The 24,476-nt window shown below is 43.9% G+C and overlaps 1 protein-coding gene across 5 annotated transcripts in view; it reads right to left on the bottom strand.

Annotated features, from left to right (window-relative positions):
• The window catches only part of LOC139396088 (protein phosphatase 3 catalytic subunit alpha-like), a 67,247-nt gene extending 42,935 nt beyond the window's left edge, over positions 1-24,312 (bottom strand). For 4 of the 5 annotated variants that reach the window (XM_071143294.1, XM_071143297.1, XM_071143296.1 and 1 more), the window contains exon 1: positions 23,967-24,312. In XM_071143294.1, the coding sequence (XP_070999395.1) occupies positions 23,967-24,015 (49 nt within the window). In that variant the 5' untranslated portion in view covers positions 24,016-24,312. Of the gene's footprint in view, positions 1-23,472; positions 23,560-23,966 lie in introns of those variants that run through there. The other variant, XM_071143295.1, reaches the window with a different exon arrangement.
• Positions 24,313-24,476: the final 164 nt, after the last annotated feature.

Genomic DNA, 24,476 nt, shown 5'->3' with positions numbered 1-24,476 from the left:
CTGCTGTGCCTCTAGCTCTTAGGAAACTTTGCAGTATTCGTTTTTTTACGTGTTATTTCTTACATTATTAGCCCAGATTTGTTTTGCCGGGAAGAACTATTGGATATCAGTGGCGGTAACTCACCAGCACTACCAGCATTACGACCAGGAATACGACTTTCCCGAATCGGATCCGTTGTTCGCACCCCCCAGGGCAATTGGACTGACTCCAGAGGCCGATCCAAAACCCCGCCGGTGGAGGAGAGGTACTCAGAGTGGTCTTCTAGTTCGATTTAGGAGGTGCGCACATCTCCCACCGCGTCATCATATATTACTCGCTTATGTTCAGTCTCTGGATAATAAAGTTGACAAGCTCAGGGCGAGGAATTCTTTCCAGAGAGACATCAGGGATTGTAACATACTCTGTTTCACGGAAACATGGCTCTCTCATGATATACTGTCTGAGTCTGTCCAGCCAGTTGGGTTCTCAGTTCATCGCATAGACAGTAACAAATATCTCTCCGGGAAGAAGAAGGGCGGGGGTGTATGTTTCATGATTAACGACTCATGGTGTGACTGTGAGAACATACAGGAACTCAAGTCCTTTTGTTCACCCGACCTAGAATAACTCACAATCAAATGCCGACCGTATTATCTCCCAAGAGAATTCTCTTCGGTTATAGTCACAGCCGTGTATACCCCCCCCTCAAGCCGATACCACGATGGCCCTCAAAGAACTTCACTGGACTTTATGCAAACTGGAAACCACATAACCTGAGGCCGTATTTATTGTAGCTGAGGACTTTAACAAAGCAATTTTGAGGAAAAGGCTGCCGAAGTTCTATCAAAACATTGACTGTAGTACGCGCGCTGCTAAAACACTCTACCATTATTACTCCAACTCCGGGATGCCTACAAGGCCCTCCCCTGCCCTCCTTTCAGCAAATCTGATCATGACACCATTTTGCTCCTCCCTTCCTATAGGCAGAAACTCAAACAGGAAGTACCCGTGCTAAGGACTATTCAACACTGGTCTGACCAATCGGAATCTACGCTTCAAGATTGTTTTGATCACGCGGACTAGGATATGTTCCGGGGGTGGGGGGGGGGTGGGGGGGGGGGGGGGGGGGGGGGGTTCCGAGAATAATATAGACGAATTCCAAGATACGGTGAATGAGTTTATCAGGTGATGGAGATGTTGTATCCATTGTGACTAATAAAACCTACCCTAACCAGAAACCGTAGATAGATGGCAGCATTTGCTCAAAACTGAAAGCGCAAACCATCGCATTAAACCATGGCAAGGTGATTGGAAATATGGTTGAATACAAACAGTGTAGTCATTCCCTCCATAAGGCAATCAAACAGGCAAACCATCAGAATAGAGACAAAGTGGAGTTGCAATTCAACGGCTCAGACATGAGCAGGGTCTACAGACAATCACGGACTACAAAGGGAAAACCAGCCACGTCGCAGACACCGACGTCTTGCTTCCGGACAAGCTTAACACCTTAACACCTTTGAGGATAACACAATGCCACCGACGATTTAAGTGTGTTAACCCTCGCAAGGCTGCCAGCCCAGACGGCATCCATAGCCGCGTCTTCAGAGCATGTGCAGACCAGCTGGCTAGAGTGTTTACGGACATATTCAATCTCTCCCTATCCCAGTCTAAAGTCGTGGCCAAAAGTTTTGAGAATGACACAAATACTAATTTCCACAAAGTTTGTTGCTTCAGTGTCTTTAGATATTTTTTGTCAGATGTTACTATGGAATACTGAAGTATAATTACAAGCATTTCTGTAAAGGAGTGTGTAACTGGCTGCAGGGAAGTCAGGCACAGGAGAGCAGAAATGGGGAGCAAACGGAGCCCTTTATTGAGGCGAACAAAACACGGGACTCAGAAAACTAAACCCACACGGGTTACAATAACCCGGCGCAAACCAGCCTGGAGTACACATACATTTACATATAACAATTCCACACACAGACATGGGGGGAAACAGAAGGTTATATACAAGACGAGTAATGAGGGACTGCAAACCAGGTGTGTCTATCCCTGATGTTTTTCCTGGAGAGAAGTGGTTTATTTGCTGCCCTTCTTGACACCAGGCCATCCTCCAAAAGTCTTCGCTTCCATGCAGATGCACTCACACCTGCCTGCTGCCATTCCTGAGCAAGCTCTGTACTGGTGGTGCCCCGATCCCACAGCTGAATCAACTTTAGGAGAAGGTCCTGGCACTTGCTGAACTTTCAGGCGCCCTGAAGCCTTCTTCACAACAATTGAACCGCTCTCCTTGAAGTTCTTGATGATCCGATAAATGGTTGATTTAGGTGCAATCTTACTGGCAGCAATATCCTTGCCTGTGAAGCTCTTTTTGTGCCAAGCAATGATGACGGCATGTGTTTCCTTGCAGGTAATAATGGTTGACAGAGCAAGAACAATGATTCCAAGCACCACCTTCCTTTTGAAGCTTCCAGTCTGTTATTCAACTCAATCGGCATGAACGAGTGATCTCCAGCCTTGTCCTCATCAACACTCACACCTGTGTTAACGAGAGAATCACTGACATGATGTCAACTGGTCCTTTTGTGGCAGGGCTGAAATGCAGTGGAAATGTTTTTGGGGGATTCAGTTCATTTGCATGGCAAAGAGGGACTTTGCAATTCATTGCAATTCATCTGATCACTCTTCATAACATTGTGAAGTATATGCAAATTGGCATCAATATTAATTAATTAATATTTGTGTCATTCTCAAAAACTTTGGCCACAACTCTACTGTCCCAACATGCTTCAAAATGTCCACTATTGTTCCTGTCCACAAGAAAGCAAAGGTAACTGAACTAAATTACTATCAGTCTATCCCTGATGTTTTTCCTGGAGAGAAGTGATTTATTTGCTGCCCTTCTTGACACCAGGCCATCCTCCAAAAGTCTTCGCTTCCATGCAGATGCACTCACACCTGCCTACTCACTTCTGTCATTGTGAAGTGCTTTGAGAGACTAGTCAAGGATCATATCACCTCTACTTTACCTGACACCCTATTTTCCTGGTGCCAGGAAAATAACATCTCACCCAATGTCAACAAAGCAAAGGAGCAGATTGTGGATTTCAGGAAACAGAAAAGGGAGCATCCCCCAATCCACATCAATGGGACCGCAGTGGAGAAGGTGGAAAGCTTCCTGTTCCTCAGCCTATACATCCCTGACAAACTGAAATGGTCCACCCACACAGACAGTGTGGTGAAGAAGGCGCAACAGTGCCTCTTCAATCTCAGGAGGCTGAAGAAATGTGTATTGGCACCTAAAACCCTCACAAACCTTTACAGATGCACAATTGAGAGCATCCTGTCGGGCTTTATCACCACCTGGTACAGCATCTGCATCGCCTGCAACTGCAAGGCTCTCCAGAGGGTGGTGCGATTTGCCCAACGCATCACCGGGGGCAAACTACCTGCCCTTCAGGACACCTACAGCATCCAATGTCAGTGGAAGGCCAAAAAAATCATCAAGGACAACAACCACCCGAGCCACTGCCTGTTCACCCCGCTATCATCCAGAAGGCGAGGTCAGTACAGGTGCATCAAAGCTGGGACTGAGCCTGAAAAACAGCGTCTATTCTCAAGGCCATCAGATTGTTAAATATTGTTAAATAATCATCACTAGCACACTATAAACATAGACCTGGAATAACTGGCCACTTTAATAATGTAACACTAGTCACTTAAATAATGTTTACATATTTTGCATTACTCATCTCATATGTAAACTACTGGTCAAATTTTTTAGAACACCTACTCATTCAAGGTTTTTCTTTATTTTTTACTATTTTCTACGTTGTAGAACAATAGTGAAGACATCAATACTATGAAATAACACATGAAATCATGTAGTAACCAAAAAAGTGTTAAACAAATCAAAATATATTTGAGATTTGAGATTCTTCAAATAGCCACCCTTTTCCTTGATGACAGCTTTGCACACTCTTGGCATTCTCTCAACCAGCTTCATGAGGTAGTCACTTGGAATGCATTTCAATTAAAAGGATTGCCTTCTTAAAAGTTAATTTGTGGAATTTCTTTCCTTCTTAATGCGTTTGAGACAATAATTTGTGTTGTGACAAGATATGTAGGGTATACAGAAAATAGCCCTATTTGGTAAAATACCAAGTCCATATTATAGCAAGAACAGCTCAAATAAGCAAAGAGAAACGACAGTCCATCATTACTTTAAGACATGAAGGTCAGTCAATGCGGAACATTTTAAAGACTTTGAAAGTTTCTTCAAGTGCAGTCGCAAAAACCATCAAACGCTATGATGAAACTGTCTCTCATGAGGACCGCCACAGGAATGGAAGACCCAGAGTTACCTCTGCTGCAGAGGATAAGTTCATTAGAGTTACCAGCCTCAGAAATTGCAGCCCAAATAAATGCTTCACAGAATTCAAATAACAGACACATCTCAACATCAACTGTTCAGAGGAGACTGTGTGAAACAGGCCTTCATGGTCGAATTTCTGCAAAGAAACCACTACTAAAGGACACCAATAAGAAGAAGAGACTTGCTTGGGCAAAGAAACACGAGCAATAGACATTAGACCAATGGAAATGTGTCCTTTGATCTGGAGTCCAAATTGGATATTTTTGGTTCCGGGGTGTGGGTGAACGAATGTGTATTTCCCACCATGAAGCATGGAGGAGGAGGTGTTATGGTGTGGGGGTGCTTTGCTGGTGACACTGTCTGTGAATTATTTAGAATTCAAGGCACACTTAACCAGCATGGCTACCACAGCATTCTGCAAAGATACGGTTTGGTTTGAGCTTAGTGGGACTATCATTTGTGGTGTTTATACTGTATTTTATCCTATTCTACTGTATCTGACATTGCTCGCCTGTCATGTCTTGACCTTAGTTCCTTTTTTATGTCTCTATTTTAGTTTGGTCAGGGCGTGAGTTGGGGTGGGCATTCTATGTTTGTTCTGTGTGTTATAGTTCTATGTGTTTGGCCTGGTATGGTTCCCAATCACAGGCAGCTGTCAATCGTTGTCTCTGATTGAGAACCATACTTAGGTAGCCTGTTCCCACCTAGTGTTTGTGGGTAGTTGTTTTCTGTTTTGTGTGTCTTCACTTTACAGAACTGTTTCGTTTCGTTCACTCTCTCTCTCTTTGTTGTTTTTTGGTTATTGCAGTGTTCAGTTTATTTATTAAAATGAACATGGACACTTACCACGCTGCGTTTTGGTCCGATCCTTCCTATTCCTCATCTGAGGAGGACAACGATCGTTACATCGCCCAAATATTTATATATTCCATTCCTTACTTTAGATTTGTGTGTCTTGTTGTGAAATGTATAGATATTACTGTTAGATATTACTGCACTGTTAAGAGCTAAAAACACAGAATTTTGCTACACCCACAATATCATCTAATAAACACGTACATGTGACAAATCACATTTGATTTTGAGCTGGATTTCTCCTAAAGATCCTCAGCTGGTTGCTGCTGGAGAAAACATGTGCTTTAATAGGCCCGTAATTTACGCAACAATTCTAAATTAAATCACGTGTTAAAAACAGTTTTGATGCACGATTAAAAATAGCTATTTTTATTTCTCAACTGGTAATTGAAGCGTTCCACCCATTCACGTGCAGCTAACAGGCTATCAGCGCGTCAACCACCATAATGTGAGCTAAAGGCAGCATGCATTTTGATACTTGAATGATTTATTTCATATTATCAGGCATGTCTTACCTTGTTTCAAAGTGGCCTATAGAAAAAATCCGACCATGGTAATGTCGAGGCAATTATTTTGTAAAGAATTTGTGTGAGTTTCAAGTTTGGGGAAAACATTTCCTCTGCCATTTCTACCGGCCAGATAGGATTTTCATATGCACATTTTTGTGGAACAGTTTCAGTTTCAATAACAACATTCTTGTTACTCAAAATCATTGTAACGTGGTTGATTATAAAATCTGACTTAACATGATAAAAATGTAAAAGTCAAAAGTCCACTAATGTGAGATCACCAGCCTCTGCCTTATGGACACGTAGATACACCATGATCCATTGGAGGCTAAAGATATGAGTGCATGGAACTCATAGCCTATAGGCCAATGCAGTAGTAGGCCTATAACTATTGCTCTTTCACAATGAGGATTGGTGATAATCGAGGGGGGGATTGTTGGAAAGATTTTTCTTACTGTGAGGAACTGTAATTTTAATATATTATCATTCGCAATGGATGTAAAAAATATTTTAAAATCCTCCAATTCCGCGTATGAGGCATGAGACAGATGAGCCATTCTTGAGAGACTTGCCTATATCTTCACCACATACCCCTTCCCTTCTTCTTGTCTCGACATTTTAAATTATACTCAAGACGTTATCTTCACACATATTTTAGATGCTTTTCACTGACAGCCGCAACTGCCCAAATTACGGGTTTCCCAAATGTATTTCTTTATTTGACCTTTATTTACCTAGGCAGGTCAGTTAAGAACCAATTCTTATTTTCAATGACGGCCTAGGAAAAGTGGGTTAACTGCCTTGTTCTGGGGCAGAACGACCGATATAGGCTTACACGCTTGTGACAATCAAGTTATATATAATTTTTTAAAAGCTAATGATCCTTGATTTCTCAGTGGCTAAATCATGGCTTCTTTTGAAGTATTTTAAATTATTTTATTTATTTATGTATAGATAGGGGTAATTATATAATTTATTTCCATTTACAATGGGACCCTGCTATGTCATGTATCTCCTGTTCTATTGGTGTACAGCAGCCTTATAGTCCTCCATAACTGGCTACGGGACTATTACAGCTCTGTGGGTGTAACATTTATTGACAATTTTGATACCTTCTGGAAACAAAGCTTGTTTTATAAGGAGGATGGGATCCGCCCAAATCATTTGGGTTCCTGGACCCTTTCACGGCATTATAAGGCTGTGTTGAGACAATGACTTATCAATGACCCAAGCCCAGCTCAGACAATCCCTACCGTTGTGTCTCTGAGTTGTCATAATGCTTCAGCAAATATACATTACACCAGGGGTGCTGGCAGACACAATGTAAGTAACCTAATTCATGTCTCTCTTACTACCCTGAATGCCTCAGCTGATCCCACAGCTATTGTATGCAGTAATCATGTGCCTATGAACCAGAGTGATACTGTTAGCACTGAGGCAGTGTGGCCTAGTAGGAAGACCACTGTGTGCAATCAAGCATTCCAGAAAAAAGTGCTCAAAATAGCCCACGTTAACATATGTAGCTTAAGAAACAAGGTTTATGAAAACAATAATTTACTAGTAACAGATGACATTCATATTCTGACAATCTCTGAAACTCACTTAGATAATACCTCTGATACAGTGGTAGCAATACATGCTTATAACATCTACCGAAAATACAGAAATGTCAAAGATGGAGGTGTGGCTGTTTTTATTCAAAACCACATTCCTGTAAAGCTTAGAGAGGATCTCATGTTAAATACTGTTGAAGTAATATGGCTACAGGTCATCTGCCTCACCTAAAGCCCATTCTGGTGGGAAGCTGCTATAGACCACCAAGTGCTAACAGTCAGTATCTGGATAATTTGTATGAAAAATTTGACAATGTATGTGATATCAACAGATAAGTATATTTTCTGGGTGATTTAAATATTGACTGGCTTTCATCAGGCTGCTCACTTAAGAGTAAGCTTCAAACTGTAACCAGTGTCTGCAATCTGGTTCAGGTTATCAGTCAACCTACCAGGGTAGTTACAAACAGCACAGGACTTAAATAGGATGTAGTGATCACAATATAGTAGCCATATCTAGGAAAAACAAAGTTCCAAAGTCTGGGCCTATTATGGTGTATAAGAGGTCATACAATAAGTTTTGTAGAGATTCCTATGTTGTTTATGAAAATAATATTTGTTGGTCCGTGGTGTGTAATGAAGAGCAACCAGACGCTGCACTTGACACATTTATGAAATTGCTTATTCCAGTTACTAATAAGCATGCACACATTAAGAACATTACTGTTAAAACATACTTTTTTCAATCTTTACTAATGACATGCCACTGGCTTTGTATGTGGATGACTCAACACTATTCACGTCAGTTACTACAGAGACTGAAATGAATGCAACACTTTGTATGTGGAAGACTCAACACTATTCACGTCAGTTACTACAGAGACTGAAATGAATGCAACACTTTGTATGTGGAAGACTCAACACTATTCACGTCAGTTACTACAGAGACTGAAATGAATGCAACACTTTGTATGTGGATGACTCAACACTATTCACGTCAGTTACTACAGAGACTGAAATGAATGCAACACTTTGTATGTGGAAGACTCAACACTATTCACGTCAGTTACTACAGAGACTGAAATGAATGCAACACTTTGTATGTGGAAGACTCAACACTATTCACGTCAGTTACTACAGAGACTGAAATGAATGCAACACTTTGTATGTGGATGACTCAACACTATTCACGTCAGTTACTACAGAGACTGAAATGAATGCAACACTTTGTATGTGGATGACTCAACACTATTCACGTCAGTTACTACAGAGACTGAAATGAATGCAACACTTTGTATGTGGATGACTCAACACTATTCACGTCAGTTACTACAGAGACTGAAATGAATGCAACACTTTGTATGTGGATGACTCAACACTATTCACGTCAGTTACTACAGAGACTGAAATGAATGCAACACTTTGTATGTGGATGACTCAACACTATTCACGTCAGTTACTACAGAGACTAAAAATGAATGCAAAACTTTGTATGTGGATGACTCAACACTATTCACGTCAGTTACTACAGAGACTGAAATGAATGCAACACTTAGCAAAGAGCTGCACTTAGTTTCAGAGTGGGTGCCAAGGAATCAGTTAGTCCTAAATATTTCTAAAACTAAAATCATAGTATTTGGGACAAATCATTCACTAAAACCTCAAATAAATCTTGTAATGAATAATGTGGATATTGAGCAAGGTGAGGTGACTAAACTGCTTGGAGTAACCCTGGATTGTAAACTGTCGTGGTCAAAACATATTGATACATCAGTAACTAAAATCCTCCTACAGGCCGTCGTTTTGTAGCATCTGGACTACAGTTCAGTCATGTGGTCAGGTGGCAAAAAGAGGGACTTAGGAAAACTAAAGTCTGCACAGAACAGGGCAGCACGGCTGGCCCTTGGATGTACACAAGCAAACATTAATAATATGGATGTCAGTCTCTCCTGGCTCAAAGTGGAGGAGAGATCGACTTCATCGCTACTTGTATTTGTGACATTTTTGATTTATTTATTTTATTTCACCTTTATTTAACCAGGTAGGCTAGTTGAGAACACCTTTATTTAACCAGGTAGGCTAGTTGAGAACACCTTTATTTAACCAGGTAGGCTAGTTGAGAACACCTTTATTTAACCAGGTAGGCTAGTTGAGAACACCTTTATTTAACCAGGTAGGCTAGTTGAGAACACCTTTATTTAACCAGGTAGGCTAGTTGAGAACACCTTTATTTAACCAGGTAGGCTAGTTGAGAACACCTTTATTTAACCAGGTACTCTAGTTGAGAACACCTTTATTTAACCAGGTAGGCTAGTTGAGAACACCTTTATTTAACCAGGTAGGCTAGTTGAGAACACCTTTATTTAACCAGGTAGGCTAGTTGAGAACACCTTTATTTAACCAGGTAGGCTAGTTGAGAACACCTTTATTTAACCAGGTAGACTAGTTGAGAACACCTTTATTTAACCAGGTAGACTAGTTGAGAACACCTTTATTTAACCAGGTAGGCTAGTTGAGAACACCTTTATTTAACCAGGTAGGCTAGTTGAGAACACCTTTATTTAACCAGGTAGGCTAGTTGAGAACACCTTTATTTAACCAGGTAGGCTAGTTGAGAACACCTTTATTTAACCAGGTACTCTAGTTGAGAACACCTTTATTTAACCAGGTAGGCTAGTTGAGAACACCTTTATTTAACCAGGTAGGCTAGTTGAGAACACCTTTATTTAACCAGGTAGGCTAGTTGAGAACACCTTTATTTAACCAGGTAGGCTAGTTGAGAACACCTTTATTTAACCAGGTAGGCTAGTTGAGAACGCCTTTATTTAACCAGGTAGACTAGTTGAGAACACCTTTATTTAACCAGGTAGACTAGTTGAGAACACCTTTATTTAACCAGGTAGGCTAGTTGAGAACACCTTTATTTAACCAGGTAGACTAGTTGAGAACACCTTTATTTAACCAGGTAGGCTAGTTGAGAACACCTTTATTTAACCAGGTAGGCTAGTTGAGAACACCTTTATTTAACCAGGTAGGCTAGTTGAGAACACCTTTATTTACCAGGTAGGCTAGTTGAGAACACCTTTATTTAACCAGGTAGGCTAGTTGAGAACACCTTTATTTAACCAGGTAGGCTAGTTGAGAACACCTTTATTTACCAGGTAGGCTAGTTGAGAACACCTTTATTTAACCAGGTAGGCTAGTTGAGAACACCTTTATTTAACCAGGTACTCTAGTTGAGAACACCTTTATTTAACCAGGTAGGCTAGTTGAGAACACCTTTATTTAACCAGGTAGGCTAGTTGAGAACACCTTTATTTAACCAGGTAGGCTAGTTGAGAACACCTTTATTTAACCAGGTAGGCTAGTTGAGAACACCTTTATTTAACCAGGTAGACTAGTTGAGAACACCTTTATTTAACCAGGTAGACTAGTTGAGAACACCTTTATTTAACCAGGTAGGCTAGTTGAGAACACCTTTATTTAACCAGGTAGGCTAGTTGAGAACACCTTTATTTAACCAGGTAGGCTAGTTGAGAACACCTTTATTTAACCAGGTAGGCTAGTTGAGAACACCTTTATTTAACCAGGTACTCTAGTTGAGAACACCTTTATTTAACCAGGTAGGCTAGTTGAGAACACCTTTATTTAACCAGGTAGGCTAGTTGAGAACACCTTTATTTAACCAGGTAGGCTAGTTGAGAACACCTTTATTTAACCAGGTAGGCTAGTTGAGAACACCTTTATTTAACCAGGTAGGCTAGTTGAGAACACCTTTATTTAACCAGGTAGACTAGTTGAGAACACCTTTATTTAACCAGGTAGACTAGTTGAGAACACCTTTATTTAACCAGGTAGGCTAGTTGAGAACACCTTTATTTAACCAGGTAGACTAGTTGAGAACACCTTTATTTAACCAGGTAGGCTAGTTGAGAACACCTTTATTTAACCAGGTAGGCTAGTTGAGAACACCTTTATTTAACCAGGTAGGCTAGTTGAGAACACCTTTATTTACCAGGTAGGCTAGTTGAGAACACCTTTATTTAACCAGGTAGGCTAGTTGAGAACACCTTTATTTAACCAGGTAGGCTAGTTGAGAACACCTTTATTTACCAGGTAGGCTAGTTGAGAACACCTTTATTTAACCAGGTAGGCTAGTTGAGAACACCTTTATTTAACCAGGTAGGCTAGTTGAGAACACCTTTATTTAACCAGGTAGGCTAGTTGAGAACACCTTTATTTACCAGGTAGGCTAGTTGAGAACACCTTTATTTGACCAGGTAGGCTAGTTGAGAACACCTTTATTTAACCAGGTAGGCTAGTTGAGAACACCTTTATTTAACCAGGTAGGCTAGTTGAGAACACCTTTATTTAACCAGGTAGGCTAGTTGAGAACACCTTTATTTAACCAGGTAGGCTAGTTGAGAACACCTTTATTTAACCAGGTAGGCTAGTTGAGAACACCTTTATTTAACCAGGTAGACTAGTTGAGAACACCTTTATTTAACCAGGTAGGCTAGTTGAGAACACCTTTATTTACCAGGTAGGCTAGTTGAGAACACCTTTATTTGACCAGGTAGGCTAGTTGAGAACACCTTTATTTAACCAGGTAGGCTAGTTGAGAACACCTTTATTTAACCAGGTAGGCTAGTTGAGAACACCTTTATTTACCAGGTAGGCTAGTTGAGAACACCTTTATTTAACCAGGTAGGCTAGTTGAGAACACCTTTATTTAACCAGGTAGGCTAGTTGAGAACACCTTTATTTACCAGGTAGGCTAGTTGAGAACACCTTTATTTAACCAGGTAGGCTAGTTGAGAACACCTTTATTTAACCAGGTAGACTAGTTGAGAACACCTTTATTTAACCAGGTAGGCTAGTTGAGAACACCTTTATTTACCAGGTAGGCTAGTTGAGAACACCTTTATTTGACCAGGTAGGCTAGTTGAGAACACCTTTATTTAACCAGGTAGGCTAGTTGAGAACACCTTTATTTAACCAGGTAGGCTAGTTGAGAACACCTTTATTTACCAGGTAGGCTAGTTGAGAACACCTTTATTTAACCAGGTAGGCTAGTTGAGAACACCTTTATTTAACCAGGTAGGCTAGTTGAGAACACCTTTATTTACCAGGTAGGCTAGTTGAGAACACCTTTATTTAACCAGGTAGGCTAGTTGAGAACACCTTTATTTAACCAGGTAGGCTAGTTGAGAACACCTTTATTTAACCAGGTAGGCTAGTTGAGAACACCTTTATTTAACCAGGTAGGCTAGTTGAGAACACCTTTATTTAACCAGGTAGACTAGTTGAGAACACCTTTATTTAACCAGGTAGGCTAGTTGAGAACACCTTTATTTAACCAGGTAGGCTAGTTGAGAACACCTTTATTTAACCAGGTAGACTAGTTGAGAACACCTTTATTTAACCAGGTAGGCTAGTTGAGAACACCTTTATTTAACCAGGTAGACTAGTTGAGAACACCTTTATTTAACCAGGTAGGCTAGTTGAGAACACCTTTATTTAACCAGGTAGGCTAGTTGAGAACACCTTTATTTAACCAGGTAGACTAGTTGAGAACACCTTTATTTAACCAGGTAGGCTAGTTGAGAACACCTTTATTTAACCAGGTAGACTAGTTGAGAACACCTTTATTTAACCAGGTAGGCTAGTTGAGAACACCTTTATTTAACCAGGTAGGCTAGTTGAGAACACCTTTATTTAACCAGGTAGACTAGTTGAGAACACCTTTATTTAACCAGGTAGGCTAGTTGAGAACACCTTTATTTAACCAGGTAGGCTAGTTGAGAACACCTTTATTTAACCAGGTAGGCTAGTTGAGAACACCTTTATTTAACCAGGTAGGCTAGTTGAGAACACCTTTATTTAACCAGGTAGGCTAGTTGAGAACAAGTTCTCATTTGCAAATGCGACCTGGCCAAGATAAAGCAAAGCAGTTCGACACATATAACAATACAGAGTTATACATGGAATAAACAAGTGTACAGTCGATAATACAATAGAAAAAAAGAAAGCCTATATACAGTGTGTGCAAATGGCGTGAGGATGTAGGCAATAAATAGGCCATAGTAGCGAAGTAATTACAATTTAGCAGATTAACACTGGAGTGATAGATGAGCAGATGATGATGTGCAAGTAGAAATACTGGTGTGCAAAAGAGCAGAAAGTAAATAAAAACAATATGGGGATGAGGTAGGTAGAATGGGTGGGCTATTTACAGATGGGCTGTGTACAGCTGCAGCGATCGGTTAGCTGCTCCGATAGCTGATGTTTAAAGTTAGTGAGGGAAATATAAGTCTCGTTGTTGAATGCACCGAGCTTTCTGTTTGACGTACTGGCACACAGCCCGGAAACCCATGTATACCCCACAACACATGCCACTAGAGGTCTCTTCACGGTCCCCAAGTCCAGAACAGACTATGGGAGGTACACAGTACTACATAGAGCTATGACTAAATGGAACTCTATTCCACATCAAGTAACTGATGCAAACAGTCAAATTTGATTAAAAAAACAGATAAAAATACACCTTATGGAACAGCAGGGACTGTAAAGCAACACAAACATAGGCAGAGACACATGCACACACACATACACACACACACACACGATAACATACGCACTATACACATGTACACATAGATTTTGTGTTGTAGATACAGTATGTGGTAGTAGAGTAGGGGCCTGAGGGCACACACTTAGTGTGTTGTGAAATCTGTTGTGAATGTATTGTACATTTTTAAAAATTGTATAACTGCCTTAATTTTGCTGGACTCCAGGAAGAGAATTGGGGATCATAATAAATACAAATATCAACTTTTTGTTGTTGTCGAGAAGCCAAAGGCAAAATCCTAGTCATATTAGAAACCCATACTAGTTGTTGCATCCTCTCTTTCTTAATGTTTAACATATGGAACCGCTATCAGGTGTACTGTTAAGAATGGTGTTTTCCAGAGAATAAAATGTTAACGTTATCTATCTATCTATCTAATCTATCTATCTATCTGTCTACCTCCACCCATCCCTTCACACAGTAACAGGCTGAGGTAATAAACAACATCACAGCACATACAGGAACACTCTCTCCTCTCCCCTCCTCTCTACTTCTCTCATCTCATCTCCCCTCCAATCCTATCCCATCCCCTCTTCTACTCATCTCGTCTCTTCTCTCCTCTCCCCTTCTCTCATCTCAACTCCCCTCCTCTCCCCTCCTCTCCTCTACCCATTTTGCCTCTCCCCTCCTCCCCTCTAATCTTGTCTCCTCCTCTCATTTCCTCTCCTCTCCCCTCCTCTTTTCTCCTCTCCTCTCCTCTAATCTCGTCTCCTCTCTTTTCCTCTCCCCTCCTATCCTATCCCATCCCCTTGTCTCCTCTCCTCTCCCCTCTTCTCCTCTCCCCTCTTTGCCTCTCCCCTCCTTTCCTCTCCTCTCATCTCTTCTCCTCTACGCTCCTCTAATCTCATCTCCTCCTCTCTTTTCCACTCCCCTCCTATGCCCTCCCCTCCTCTCCTCTCCCCTCCCCTCCTCTCCTACCCCCTCCCCTACTCTTCACTCCTCTCCCCTCCTCTCTTCTCCTCTCTTCTCCCCTCCTCTCCTCTCCCATCCTCCTCTAATCTCATCTCTCTTTTCCTATCCACTCCCCTCGTCTCCTCTCTATCTACCTGTCTACCTCCAACCATCTCTCCACACAGTACCAGGCTGAGGTAATAAACAACATCACAGCAGCTACAGGAACAATACCCTCCTCTCCCCTCCTCCCCTCCTCTCCACCCCTCTCATCTCATCTCCCCTAATCTACCCTCCTCTCTTCTCCTCTCCACTCCTCTCGTCTCTTTTCCATCCTTTTCCTTTCCCCTCTTTTCTGCTTCACGCCTGCTCTCCCCACCTCTCATCTCTTCTCCACTCCCCTCCTCTCCTCTCCCCTCCCTCCCTCCCCTCCCCTCCTCCCTCCTCTCCTCTCCACTCCACTCCACTCCCCTCCTCTCCTCTAATCTCATCTTCTCTCTTCTCCACTCATCTCGTCTCCTCTCTTTTCCCCGCTTTTCCTATCCCCTCCACTCCCCTCTAATCAGCTCTTCTCATCTCCTTTCTTCTCCTCTCCGTTCCCCACTTCTCCCCTCATCTCCTCTCCTCCCGCCTCTCATCTCCCCTCCTCTCCTCTCCTCTCTTTCCGCTCCCCACTTCTCCCCTCATCTCCTCTCCTCCCGCCTCTCCTCTCATCTCCCCTCCTCTCCTCTAATCTCATCTCCTCTTCTCCTCTCCATCCCTCTATTCTGCTCTCTTCTCCTCTCTTTTCCTGTCCCCTCCTCCCCCTCCTCTCAACTACCCTCTCATCTCCTCTCCTCTAATCTCGCTCCCCTCGTCCCCTCTCTTCTCCTCTCCTGTCCTCTCCGCTCCTCTCTTCTCCTGTCCTCTTCCCTCCTCTCTTCGCCTCTCCTGTCCTCTCCCCTCCTCTCTTCTCCTCTCCTGTCCTCTTCCCTCCTCTCTTCTCCTGTCCTCTTCCCTCCTCTCTTCTCCTCTCCTCCTCTCCCTTCCTCTCTTCTCCTCTCCTGTCCTCTTCCCTCCTCTCTTCTCCTGTCCTCTTCCCCTCCTCTCTTCTCCTCTCCTCTCCTCTCTTCTCCTCTCCTGTCCTCTTCCCTCCTCTCTTCTCTTCTCCTGTCCTCTTCCCTCCTCTCTTCTCCTCTCCTGTCCTCTCCCCTCCTCTCCTGTCCTCTCCCCTCCTCTCCTCTCTCCTCCTCTCCTGTTCTCTTCTCTCCTCTCTTCTCCTCTCCTGTTCTCTTCCCTCCTCTCTTCTCCTGTCCTTTTCCCTCCTCTCTTCTCCTGTCCTCTCCCCTCCTCTCTTTTCCTCTCCTGTCCTCTCCCCTCCTCTCCTGTCCTGTCCTGCCCTCTCCCCTCCTCTAATCTCATCTCCTCTCTTTTCCTATCCCCTCCTCTCCCTCAACTCCTCTCCTATCCCCTCCTCTCCACTTCCCTCCTCTCCTCTAATCTTATCTCCTCTTCTCCTCTCCACTCCTATCTTCTGCTCTCGTCTCTTCTCCTCTCCTGTCCTGTCCTCTCCCCTCCTCTAATCTCATCTCCTCTCTTTTCCTATCCACTCCTCTAGTCTCCTCTCTATCTATTTGTCTACCTCCAATCATCTCTCCACAGAGTACCAGGCTGAGGTAATAAACAACATCACAGCATCTACAGGAACAACACCGCTCCCCTTGTCTCCTCTCTTCTGCTCTCCTCTCCTCTCGTCGTCTTTCCTCTCACCTCCCCTCCTCTACCCTCCTTTCCTCTCCCCTCCTCTCCTCTCACTTCCCCTCCTTTCCTTTCCACCCCTCTCTCCTCTCCTCTCACCTCCCCTCCTCCTTTCCTCTCTCCTCCTTTCCTCTCTCCTCCTCACCTCCCCTCCTTTCCTCTCCCCTCCTCTCCTCTCCTCTCCTCTCCTCTCACCTCCTTTCCTCTCCCCTCCTCTCCTCTCCTCTCACCTCCTTTCCTCTCCCCTCCTCTCCTCTCACCTCCTCTCTCCTCCTCTCCTCTCCCCTAATTTCCTCTCCTCTCCTCTCTCCTCCTTTCCTCTCTCCTCCTTTCCTCTCTCCTCCTCACCTCCCCTCCTCTCCCCTCCTTTCCTTTCCTCTCCCCTACTCTCCTCTCCTCTCACCTCCTTTCCTCTCCCCTCCTCTCCTCTCACCTCCCCTCCTCTCCCCTCCTTTCCTCTCCCCTCCTCTCTCCTCCTCTCTTCTCCTATCCGCTCTCCTCGTTTCTTTTCTTCTCTTTTCCACTCCTCTCATCTCCACTCTTCTGCTCTCATCTCCTCTCGTCTCCTATCCCCCCTCCTCCTCTCCCCTCCTCTTTTCTTTTGCAATGTGCATGTGTGCATGCATACATGTATGTACATTTGAATGTACTGTCTGTGTTATAGACGGTCTAGCAGGCTTTATTTCAGGGTATGGCTGAGTTATCGGCCTGTGCTTTGCAGCGGTGTTTCCCTTACATAATGAAGGCCCCTAGGGCACTGCTGGAGAGAGGGATGACTGACCAGAAGAGATACAGCAAGAGCGCCCAGCTGCACGTGAGGACTCACACACACAGGCACAAAGGCAAAAACACATACACATGCACACACACACACACACACAGAGGTAGAAACACACATACCCGTACGCATGCACACACATGCACACACATGTACACACATGCCCAAAGAAATACAGATACAGAAATTCACACATCACAGAAACACACTTGTGTGCACACGCACTTACACACACACACACACACACACTAAGGTATTGTTTTGCAGGATCTACAGAACCTCATTGGAGCCCCACCAGTACTAACACAGATAATGGCCTAGTTCACAAGTAGGCCTTTCGCTCTATCTTTCTCTCTCTCTATTTCGCTCTCGCTGCCTTTTTTTTCTGTTTCTTTCTGCCTTCCATCCATCACCGTCTAACATTCCTCTACTACCTCCTGACCTCCCCATCCCTTAAATCTTAAATCAAACTAATGAATCACCCCACCCCACCCCACACCACACCACCCCACACCACACACACACACACACACCATTTCTCCAGGCCCTGCAGCCCCCCACTAGTCATGTGTCAATGACGTATTGAGGGCATTCCACACCGGCAGAGACAGCCCGTAGCCCACTGAGCTAAAGGCTAACCAGGTCAGGTCACTGCTCCAGCTCCACTACGGTAGGGTTAGCCCTACAGGGAACTAACCCACACTGTTCTATCACCAATGCAAGGAAGGTCCTGTCCCATGTACTGCCCTAGTCCCACCACCAAACTACTACGGTGTGAGGGTGTGTGAGGGTGTGTGAGTGTGTGTGAGGGTGTGTGAGTGTGTGTGATGGTGTGTGAGTGTGTGTGAGGGTGTGTGAGGGTGTGTGAGTGTGCAAGTGAGAAAAGGAGAGTGTGTGTGAGGGTGTGTGAAAGAGACTGTGATTGAGATAGATAAAAAAGTAGGGAAGATTGACAGAGAATGTACAGCGTAGTTGAGTAAAAACAGCATTATAGGAGAATAGCCCACATTACAGACAGTTGAAAAACACAAAAGTGCCTTTTATCAATACATCTACTGTACTGTAGGTAGACCTGACAGCTCTGCGTTGGCCATTGGTTCAAACACTTAGTGAATCTATCGCTGTGTTTTCCTGTGGTGTCTTAGTGTGAGGAACCTGTTTCTGTCTGAATATGTTGGCCTCTGCAGGACCTCGCAGAGAATGATATGACACACCTCAGGAGATCCACTCTTCCTACAGCCTGTCTCTGCATAAATAAATGAAAGAGTGAGGAACAGAGTGATGAAACAATGGGGCAATGAAAGAGAAGGGTAAGAGAGCAGAAGAAGGGGGAATATGGAAAATGGGGAGGGTTGTGACAGTGTACGTGTGTGTGTGTGTGTGTGTGTGTGTGTGTGTGTGTGTGTGTGTGTGTGTGTGTGTGTGTGTGTGTGTGTGTGTGTGTGTGTGTGTGTGTGTGGTGTGTGTGTGTGTGGTGTGTGTGTGTGTGTGTGTGTGTGTGTGTGTGTGTGTGTGTGTGTGTGTGTGTGTGTGTTTGTGTTCATGCCTCTACCATCTCTGATGATGGGGGGGGTTGAAGTTGTGTAATTAATGTATGCTTCACACATGAAGGGCCATCTGTGTACAGATACACAGACACACACTAACAGAAACTATCCCCAAACAACATGTCCTCATTAGACAATCCCTCTCTCACTCTCTACCTCTACCTCTACCTCTCTCCCTCCTTCTCTCCTTCTCTCTCCGCTTCTCTCTCTCTATCTCTAACTCTCTCCCTCCTTGTCTCCTTCTCTCTCTCTCTCCCTCTGTCTCTCTAAAGGGCTATAAATACTCTGTCCTGCCATAGTACAGGACTGAGAGAAAACTTTCAAGGTACGCTCACACAAAGCCCCCATAACACACACAAATATACTTACTGTACACACGCGCACACTCACACACATCCACACAGTTCCACACACCCACACACACATCAACACACACACACACACACCCACACATCAACACATCCACACACACACACACCCACACATCCACACATCCACACACACACACACCCACACACCCACACATCAACACACACACACACACACACCCACACATTAACACATCCACACACCCACACACCCACACATTAACACATCCACACACACACACACCCACACATCAACACATCCACACACACACACACCCACACATCAACACATCCACACACACACACACCCACACATCCACACATCCACACACACACACACACCCACACATCAACACACACACCCACACATCAACACATCCACACACACACACCCACACATCAACACATCCACACACACACACACCCACACATCCACACATCCACACACACACACACCCACACACCACACATCAACACACACACACACACACACACACATACACACATCCACACACCCACACACCCACATATCCACACACCCACACACCCACACATCAACACATCCACACACACACACCCACACATCAACACATCCACACCCACACATCCACACATCCACACACACACACACCCACACACCCACACATCAACACACACACACACACACCCACACATCCACACATCCACACACACACACACCCACACACCCACACATCAACACACACACCCACACATCAACACATCCACACACACACACCCACACATCAACACATCCACACACACACACACCCACACATCAACACATCCACACACACACACACACACCCACACATCAACACATCCACACACACACACACCCACACATCCACACACACACACACCCACACACCCACACATCAACACACACACACACACACACACATCAACACATCCACACACCCACACATCAACACATCCACACACACACACACCCACACATCAACACATCCACACACACACACACCCACACACCCACACACCCAGACATCCACAGGGCACCACATAGGACAGCATGGGAATCCAGAAGAAAACATTCAAAGTAGTGCCCGAGCCATGCCAGAAGCGGTGTGAATTTTTGTGTGTGTGGATGTGTTTGTGTGTACCTATTTGTACATGTGTGTGTGTGTGCATGCTTGTATTCATTAACAAAAAATCCATTCATCCATCCTTTTTTCCTTTCCTCCTTCTCTCTTTATTTCCTTCCTTCCTACCTCATTACAGATCACTGATCTGACAGTGCTGAATAATGGTCTTATCCAATCATTTTAGTCATTCACAGCAGACATTTTTATCCAGAAACAATTAGGGTTAAGAGCCTTGTGCAAGGGCACATGGACAGAGTTTTCACCTCGTCAGCTCAGGGAATCGAAACAGCAACCTTCCAGGTACTGGTCCAATGTGCCGCTAGGATACCTGCCACACAAGTAAGACTGCAGAACTTTTATTCTCCATTACAGGACCTTTTTTTTTACATTTATATTTTCTTATTTTAAAGCTAGAATCCTTAATTGAAACAATAACAAAACGGACACGCAGCCTTTGTTTTGGTAAAAAGCTGAGGGATGGGCCTGGAGAAATGTAACCAGTCTCAAATTCACAGACGAAAGGACTGACCATCCATGATACTGTATCAAAATTCTATAATCATATAATCATGTTTTGAGGCTATTTTGTGTTTGTTAATATTTACATTGTTTACAAACACTGGAGTGAAACAAGCTTATATGTTGGGTTCTGATGGGGTACAACAGTTGAACTAAGCTCATGAGGCATTTACAAGTTATATTCTTCAAGAATCAATGGGTATATATCATTAATTTATACAACTAAGGATTCTAGCTTTGAATGTATTTAGTTCTGTCCTGAAGCTGTTCTTGTCTATTAATGTTCTGTATTACATTCTGCTTTATGTTGTGTGTGTGGACCCCAGGAAGAGTAGTTGCTGCTAATCCACCAGCTAATGGGATCCTAATAAAACACCTAATAACAATCTCTGAGGACTGCTTCTGTTCTCTGAATGGTATACAGCTATGAAAAGCTCAATCTCTTAGCCTGAAAACGCTCTAATGTAATAGCCTATCAACTTGAAGTACCCTTTGCAAGAGATTGCATGAGTCACTAGAGAAATAAAACGGCTGGGTTAGTAGCAACTTTGCTCAGAAAGTGGGCCTTGAGTAGAGCGCTAGTGTGGCCATGGAAAGACACCAGGAAGTACAGTAATTATCAATGGTTGGTTAGGATTGGTCAATCTGGCTCTTTTTGAATATGTACTCCTTGATTCCTTGTGTCCTAACCTCCTGTCCTTTCCCTGCCTCCTCAAAATGCCAATAGGCATGCCTTCTCTTGGGCTTTGATGATAGTTGATTCGTTGAATCATGTGTTAATGATTGGCTGGAATAAAATCCTGCACATCATATGGTTCTCCATGACTGACGATCACTGGATTGTATAAAATCAGGTGAGAATGATTTGCAAGTATGAGCCATTAGATTGGATATAGTCAACAGGATCAGAAGATCCAATAGCCCTGTGGAATTCTGTCTGTCCATCAGCCTACATCATGTAATCTCTCCATCTTTCTCTCTCGCTTCTCATCTACTTCACCTCCTTCATGTGCTTGTCACATTCTCTCTTTCCTTTCCTCACCTTGTCCACACTCAGTCTTGGTCCAGTGCCTCCATTCGCCTGCCTGTGTGCTGTGCTCAGTGTGCTGCTCTCTCTCTCTCTTTCTCTCCCAAATCTTCCTCATCCCTCTGTCCTATCCCACTCTCTCCTAATCCATCTACAGTAGTCTACACACACCGATCTCTGGATGTAACAAATCAACTGTCTGGGCTCCTGTACCATCCATAGGCCTAGTGCCTATATACTGTGTTCATTTCTCTATAGGCCTGCTCTACACACATGCTCTCCTCCTCTCTTGGCTCACTCCTCATATAAAATGTTGTCTCTCACTTTGATGCTTTAACGTGTCTCTCTCTGACACATTATATTCTCATTGTGGTAGATGATGTGTGTATGGTGTGCAGAGTCAGACTGTGTTTAGTTCACTATTGCAGCTGAGCAATATAGCCCAGCTGCGCTCCAAGACACACACACAAACGCACACATACAGGCATGCACACTAACATGCACATCTGTGTGCACGCGTGGCGCACATGTACGTACACTCAGCGAAACACACGCGCGCAAACGCACCCTACACCGAAAACCCGGGTTTTCCCGCCCGAGTGTCTATCAACCCGCGTCCCCTTTTTCTTCCACACCAGAAACCCGCCACAATCTCCCAGTTGAAGAAAAAGGCATGGTCGCATGTGACTTTGTGCACAAGTGCACACACTGCCAGGGTTGTTGTGACCCCAATAAACATGACAATCTGTGTGGAAACGGTGTATCAAGGCTCGCCGAACCCCCATCACCTCGTCTGATGCCGCCCACTCATAAAAGCCGCTGTTCAGAAACACATTAAATATTCCATAATCCAATGATGCAATAACAGCATTATATGCTGCCTTGATGAAGGCAATAGGCTACAATATGCTGATACGCAACTAAGCATTCCGAAACTCCATTTTGTCTCATTTGGCTGTCAGTGAGACAGAAGAAGAATCTGGGGACGCTTATAAATATAGGATAGGGAAGGAAGTAAGTCCTTAAACACACAATTTGTGCAGATGCACATAATTTCTTTAAGCATGATTTGGTGTGAGGGAGCAAATAAAGCGACATATATTACCATATTACTTTTCAAACTCACAAAAATAAGAACACAGCCATAGGTGCAGGATGGATGACATTATGAGCTCCCATATTAAAGTCATATGGAACCTTATCGAGTCTCTTCTACCTCGCAAATTGCATCCTAACAACCAAACGAATCAATTGCCTGGCGATGTGAGGGAAATTTGGCTGTCTAAAAATACATCTAGATATTGACAATGTAGGCCAAGTTATAGAGCTTTCACAGCAGCCAATGTCATGGCTATTAACACTCCGATAAGACCAACGTAGTGGACCTCAACATAACGTGTTCAGGGTCGCCTATGGCAAGTCCCAAAACATATTATATTCACATCGTTACTTCCACGTTTCCATGCATTAACTTGTAACACCTACCAATTTAATTAACATCTAATAGTCTACATGCATCCCTTTGATCCCTAAATGAAGAAAAACACACAATGTAAACAATGATCATTTTACCTTTGAGTCTTCCTTTAGCTGTCATCGTCAAACTGCCAGAAATGTTTCATTGGAAAGAGACGCTAATCTCTCTCTCTCTCTCTCTCTCTCTCTCTCGGGTATTCTGACTCTGACTGAACAGTACATGTACCCACCACCAGGCGCGGCTCATGCAGCATCACCATATCACTCAGTGCGCGCCGAGAGACATCCCCATAATACAAAATAAGGGGGTATTTCCATACAGTGCACAGGTCACATCATCCTCTCGGGATTCTGAGCCTAAAACATATTTTAGTTTCTGTCAATCATCAATCACTGGCATCAATAACTCGACAATGTTGCATTTTCATCAGTGACTCACCATCCAACAGCCTAAAGTGTTGTTGTTTTATTGGGGGAAAATAACATGGGGACACATGCAATCACATATCGACATTAGTGCAGCCAATGCAAAGCCAATGCCCCAAAACAATAAAGCATAGGCCTAAGCATCATTATATAATTGTGCGTACTTTTAACCGGCCGATCGTCGGAGTTCATGTTCCCACCGCTGTCGGACATCCTCAGGGGCTTCGGTCAAGGGCCAACCAAATGTTTCTGTTCCTCGGGCAGACGTCGAGAATTTTCGCGGTGCGGGGTGCGTTTGCTGCAGTAGCATCCCTCGGTGTCTCCGTAATCTTTCAAGCAGGGCTGCCGGGGAGGTCTGCGGCGGTTCTCTGAGGGAATAATGAGCGGATACCTGTCTTTATGGCATGCCGGGGCACCGTGTGTGGCTGGATGAAGGTGTGGAGAGGTGTGAAGAGGCCTGGAGGGGACTAGGCGGTCTCTTCGCAGGACTCCCTCAGTACTCTCCGTGGTGTGGCGACACCCCGGAATGGCGAAAGGAGGAACTCCCACGCACACATTCATACAGGGACTGCCTGATACCGCCATCCGGTGGGGGTTCTAATGCGGGTCTTCCCCCTTTCCGCATTTCAACCAGCCCCCTGATATGCTGTTATTACTGGTGTGCGTGTGTGTTC

This window comes from Oncorhynchus clarkii, unplaced genomic scaffold, assembly GCF_045791955.1.
Source record: "Oncorhynchus clarkii lewisi isolate Uvic-CL-2024 unplaced genomic scaffold, UVic_Ocla_1.0 unplaced_contig_6424_pilon_pilon, whole genome shotgun sequence".
NCBI classification, from domain to species: domain Eukaryota; kingdom Metazoa; phylum Chordata; class Actinopteri; order Salmoniformes; family Salmonidae; genus Oncorhynchus; species Oncorhynchus clarkii.
This window is presented reverse-complemented; position numbering and strand designations above follow the sequence as displayed.